This window comes from Oryza brachyantha, chromosome 3 (assembly GCF_000231095.2).
Source record: "Oryza brachyantha chromosome 3, ObraRS2, whole genome shotgun sequence".
Classification (NCBI taxonomy): domain Eukaryota; kingdom Viridiplantae; phylum Streptophyta; class Magnoliopsida; order Poales; family Poaceae; genus Oryza; species Oryza brachyantha.
Genome location: NC_023165.2, coordinates 10,140,935 through 10,146,896, shown reverse-complemented (window position 1 = coordinate 10,146,896; position 5,962 = coordinate 10,140,935). Strand labels below are relative to the sequence as shown.

The 5,962-nt window shown below is 46.3% G+C and overlaps 1 protein-coding gene across 1 annotated transcript; it reads right to left on the bottom strand.

Annotated features, from left to right (window-relative positions):
* Positions 1 to 4,086, bottom strand: LOC102713994 (protein ETHYLENE-INSENSITIVE 3-like 1a). The gene is made up of 2 exons (XM_040521671.1): positions 3,946 to 4,086; positions 1 to 2,371 (listed from the first exon to the last, which is right to left on the bottom strand). The coding sequence occupies exon 2, from the start codon at positions 2,283 to 2,285 to the stop codon at positions 366 to 368; it is 1,920 nt and encodes a 639-aa protein (XP_040377605.1). The 5' UTR covers positions 2,286 to 2,371; positions 3,946 to 4,086; the 3' UTR covers positions 1 to 365.
* Positions 4,087 to 5,962: the final 1,876 nt, after the last annotated feature.

Here is a 5,962-nt window from a genome sequence, read left to right as displayed (position 1 = left end):
TTACCCAAGAGAGAGCACTTCATACATTCACCAAATGAAAAGATACAGAACCAGATACCCAAACAAGCATAGGTGATTTAACAACCAGACATATGAACAGCATTTTAACTAACAAATGAAACTAGAAATAACATTAAGTTTCCATAGGAGGTTTACTGGCTGGACGGACATACATGTATATAAACCAGTTCCAAGTTCCAGCCATTTTGCAACTAATGCAAAACCTATATGAGAAAGACCTATAGAATTACCAGGTTCACTGGGACTGGGAGACGCTTCCACCATGGAAGCAGATGATGACCATGGTGAACTTAAAAGCTTAACGTGCTCTTTCTTTAAACACTACAGGTTTATTTCTTCAGTACTCAGTAGTACCAATTGGAGCCGTCGTTCTTCTGTTGGCCCTGCACTGCACCAGGGTAGTCGACGGCACCTGACATGTTGAAACCAGACCCGAACCTGAACTCCGATGCACCGCTGATTTCGCCCATCTGGTTACCAAATGCTGTGTCATCGCGGATGAAGAACTGCTGCTGCACCGGGGTAGTCTGCTGCTGTTGCTGCATCATGCCATTTACATCGTCGAACACACCTCCGCTGCTGCCACCAATGGCACTGCCCTGTCCAAAGAAGCCGTCGTCCATCTGCATCCTTGGGTTGGCCGCATTAGGCCGCTCCATTATCGTGGCACTGTCGTTGCTTAGGCTCTTGTTGGCCACGAAGTTGCTGTCGTACATGTTCATCAGCTCTGTAATTGACCTCTGGCCGTCGACGGGCAAGCCGAAGTCCAGATTGTTGAGCGCCTGGTTCGGCGTGTTGTAGGTTGCTGGGAAGATGGCCGGCGGCGATGGCTTGTTCTCCGTGCTCTGCTGGAGGGGATCATTGTACTTGCAGGTGTACTGGTGGCTGTTGCGCGCGTTCCGGTCAAGGAACCCGTATCCGTAGTCGCTGTGCGGGCACTGGACATTGTTGCAGGTGTAGACGCGGTTGTTCAGCATCAGCTCAGGCTCAGCTCCAGGCGCGCTCCTCTTCTGGATGAACTCCACATCGGTGGTCTCCTCTTTCATGGTCGCCGGCATGAGGAACTTGTCACTCAGAATAGCCGCGCCAAGGTTGAACGCGGATGGGTCGGAGACGACAGCCTTCTGGTTGCCGGCCTCGTCACCCTTGCAGTCGTCGACGACGTCGACGTCGTACTCACTTGAGCTGGCGTTGAATGAAATGGCGCTGGCGATGCCGCCGGACGGTACCGGAGGGCGGGCGCCGGGGTGCAGCTTCAGGAACAGCTCCTCTTCCTGCTTGACGACCGCCAGCCAGGTGGAGATCTCCTTGGCGGTCATCTTGTCTTGGAGGCACTTGGACTGGCGGACGAGCCGGCGGATCTTCTCAATGTCCGGCGACATGTGCTTGATGACAGCGGTGAGCACGCTGACCTTCCAGGCCTTCTTGAGGTCATGGGGCTTCTTGTACGGGGGAGGGCCCTGGTCCTTGGGAATGCCGAGCTCCGGCCACCACTCCTCGTCGCCGGTGGGCCACCACGGGGGAGGGACGCCCTTCTCGAGCGGGTACCGCCTCTGCGGAGGGTCGCAGTGCTGCATGAGCGCCGAGAGCAGCGACCCGAGCGTGGTGTCCTGCAGCTCCTGCAGCGAGTGCGGGCTGCCGGTGCCGGAGGCGAGCTCGCTCTCGCAGCCCGGGACGGCGTTGTCGGCCTGGTACTTGGCGATGGCGGCCGGGCCGTTGCGGTCGAACCGGACCTTCTCCTTCCACCAACCGCGGAGGTTGTCGGAGGCGCCGCTCACCGGCTTGCCCTTCTCCGGGATGATCCCGTACACGAACCCCTGCGCGCGGCACACCTCCATCATCTTGAGCATGTACTTGAGGATGCCGTCCTGCGCGCGCGACATCTTCTTGCGCCGCGCCTGCTCCTGCGACTGCCGCGGCTTGGACAGGTCGCCCCCGCCGCCCGCCGGGTCCTTCCCGCGGCTTTGCTGCAGCTCCTTGAGCCGCTTAAGCTTCATGCGGTCGCGCCACATCCGGCGCTCCAGCTCCTCGATGTCCTCCACATCGTCGTCGCTGTCGTCCTCCCCGGCGTCCGGGAAGCTGTCCGGCGGCGGGTCCACGAGGTCTCCCTCGCCCATCACGCACTGCTCCCCCGACGACGTCTGCGGCACGAGCGAGCCGAAGCCGAGGTTCTTGTCGCCGCCGTTCTGCTGCAGGAGATCCACGAAGTTGTGCACGCCGGAGAACATCATGCCCTGGTCCATCACCAGCCCACCTCCCATCATCGCAACACACACCGGGAATAATTCACTCGCAGCTAGACGAGCCTTCTTTTATACCACTTCTACACCTCTACTCAAGTAGTATTCACCTGCACACAACACAAGCAAGAGAAGAAGCTATGTTAATTGCGGAATTAAGCAACTGATTAGTTGGTTCGTCTAAACGCAATTAACAGTTAGTTACTCCTAAACTGAAAAGCATGTGCGACACGATAAAGAGTTGAAAGATGTAGTAGCCACGGTTACTGCAGCATATCCTAATTCGGCAATTACACCATTGCCAAAAATAAAGAGGCAGTACTAGTTTGCTTCCCTTGAGAGAACATCCTAGATCGAGAAAGCCAGGAGCCCAGGGGATAATCATGTGAGTTAAATTAGGTTTTTTGCCTATTGAAGCAAGAACTAGAGCCTAATTTTGCATGTGTTTGGTCAAACGGAGGTCTTTATCTGATCAGACAATACATAGACATCTCTCCTATAATCCTCTAACAGAGTTAAAAGCACACAATTAACAGGCATATGGGACATGGTTATCTTTTGTTGTGACATAATCATACTGCAGAGCATAAAGGTATCATGATTCAGGCATGATCGTAAAGTACTAACGGAAGAATTAGTCAAAGCTGGAACATGAAAACGTTTTCTCTTAATACAGGATTAGCTGGAAGGTATTCAGTAATTTATATACTGCTTTGCATCAAGTAGGAATCAAAAGAAACCGAAGCATGTGAAATATCTCTTCTTTTTATCCTTTCCGCAAAGTATTTTGAAACACATGAAACAACATGCTTTGATCATATCACAGCGGGAGATGAAAAAGGATTATAGAAGCACGGGAGAAACATTTCACAAAAGAATATATTTTTATGGATTTTATTTTTTGCTCTACCCCGAGAGGCATGGACTGTTGGAAACAAGAACATGTAGCCATGTGCTTTATCAAAAGGGATCGGAGGACATCCATAAGAAGAGAAGAAAACAAGAAACAGAAACGGATCAAGCACACATCAAATGGAGAACAGATGGAAGTGCACACTGCCTAAGAGGAAGCAGAAAGCCAAAAACGATTGCTTTTGGCCATAAACTCGATGCCAAACAAGATGCTCCCGTACCACTATGCATTTCCAGAGCAGAATTTACAACGGCCATGTACTCCTGATAGCCTAGGTTAACCTCTGAGATCTAATAAGCACCTCAAGATCGAAAAAAAAAGGAAGAAAAATAACAATTATTTCCCTAGTTCTCTGGCTGGCGGCAAACAGCATGATCTGGAAAAAGCTGCAAACTTTGACCTCAGCCATGGATTTACACAAGCTTGGCAGAAACAATTCTATGCACAAGAACAGAAAATCACCCGAAAAAAACTAAACGGGAGTAGAGAAGGCAACGAAGAAGTAGCCAAACAGGAATTGGTTACCGCAGGCAACTCTAGGATCCACAAAATATCTGGAAAGAAGACAAGATCTAGCCAAACAGAGAACAGGCCACCAACCTATCAAGAACACAACCATCCTCCAAGCAAAAAAAGATACTACAGAATCACAAGCAAACCATCAATCAAAAGAACAAAGATAAACAGCATAGAGGCGCGCGCAAACACACAAGAGCACAAAAGATGAGAGTAGGGGGTGGTAGCAACAGCTAGCTAGCAAGATCTCCCTACCTCTCCCAGCTGATCTCCCACTTGCTATTTTTCCCCAGCCGCTGTTATTTCTCCTTTGCCATGACCTTGGAGGAGAGCAGAGGAGGGGAGAGGGGAATGGAGAGGAGAAAGGGAAGGAGGGAGGAGGCAGGCACGAGTGGGGGAGATAAGAACAGCCCAGCCAGCCAGCGCGCGGGGGCACAAAAGTAATCGGCAAGTGGGCGCCGGATGGGTGGTGGCTCCGGGTGCAACAGCGACAGGGACCTTCCCTTTTATAATCCGCCCTTAAAAAAAAAAAACTAGTCTTCCTCCTCCCACGAACTGCCGCTGCGGCGGCGGCTCGCTCCGGTAAAAGCCCAGAGCCGGAGTCGGCGGCGACGGCGAGTAACTGCCACTGTTTCGGGGAGGGTAATGAGACGAAAGGCTGAGGTGAAAAAAGAGGAGGTTTCTGTCCGTGACATGTGGGGCTGGGATCCGACTACCCGAGAGCTTAGCTGGCTTCAGGAGGGCGTCATGGTTATTACCTATTTACTTTAGGAGGGCGTTTATTTTTCTGTTTTGACTCTTCATCTTATTTAAAAGAGATTGTAATTAATATTTTTATTATTACTAGATATACTTTATATATAATTAATTTTTTTAAAATTTTTATGAAAATATTTTAAATAAAACAAATGGTTAAATATTAGGCACAAAAATCAAAAAATAAATTTAATATGGACGGACGTAATACCGTTTTGCCCTCCGTGGGATGGCCTGTCCCGGTTCTGTTTTCTCAGCTTTGGTACTTCTCCAGAGGCTACACAGGGAAGAGAGTGATTCTCTGCGCACCGGGCCTTTGTAGTTTTCGGAGACGGTGGTTTATCCCTGTGCTGTAAACCATGATGAGTTTTTGGTACGAGGCAGACATGTGGGTCGCTAGCCTGCGAGGTAGGGCAGACCGTGTAATAAGTACGACTGTTATTGAACCGTAAACTCCATTAAATTATAGCGAGATATATCTGTATTTTAATAAATGATGTGATTTTTATGCACGTTTAATCCTTAGTCTTATTTAGAAAAAAATATAAAATTATAGTTTATTTTGTTATGAGTTGTTTTATAACTAAATATAAATATATTTTAATTATAACTTATACTTTTACATACTTATATAAAGTTTTTTAAAAAACAAATAGTTAAACATATAAAAATATCAACACAATTTCTATTAAATTAGGAGGACGTTGATAAGCATGCAAGTTAGTTCAAATAGCGTACTCCACCGCCCGTAGAAACAACCGTCATCTATTAAATTATTTCATATCATTCGCAATCAGTTAAAACCTTGTTATGAGTGGGTTCATTGTTGCTTCTATGTATATTATTTTACTTCAAAAATTGTTCATTTTCAGTTAAAGGTTAATTTGGTGTATATGTTTCTAATATTAAAACAAATAAAATAAAACTGGACATTAATGAGTAAAAATTATAACATGTTTTTACCTTAATTGGACTATACAATTAAATGAGAACTGTTCCTTTCTTTACAAAATGTAAGCATGTAGCACCCTCATTGTTTCGCTTCTATCTATACTTATAAGCCAAATTTTGATTTTTCAACCTTAAATTTAAAGTTGATTTTCTAGCGGGGGTTCATCGTAGTCTAATTTCCAATCTATGCTTTTAGATCACTAAGAACATGCATATAAAAGTTTAATTTATAAATTGTTTTTGTCCGCAAATATATCATTTGACTTTTCCACTAAACAAGCCAACAATGACCCCTTATGATCTAAATCTTGTACGCAATATAACCATTTCTTGGGTTCTCATTCAAGATACTTTCTATTTTATCTTCATAGACTCTTGCACGCTCATCAATTTCTCATTTATTGAGGAGTGATATAATCTTTTTTTGTCATACTTAATATATACTAAAAAAAATTAGGAACTCTTACATTTGGAACAAGGCAATATTTTTCTTTTGCAGCAAACTACAAATCATAATGAAATTGCCTTGACCACATTTGCGAACATTATTTGGAGGCGAGTAATT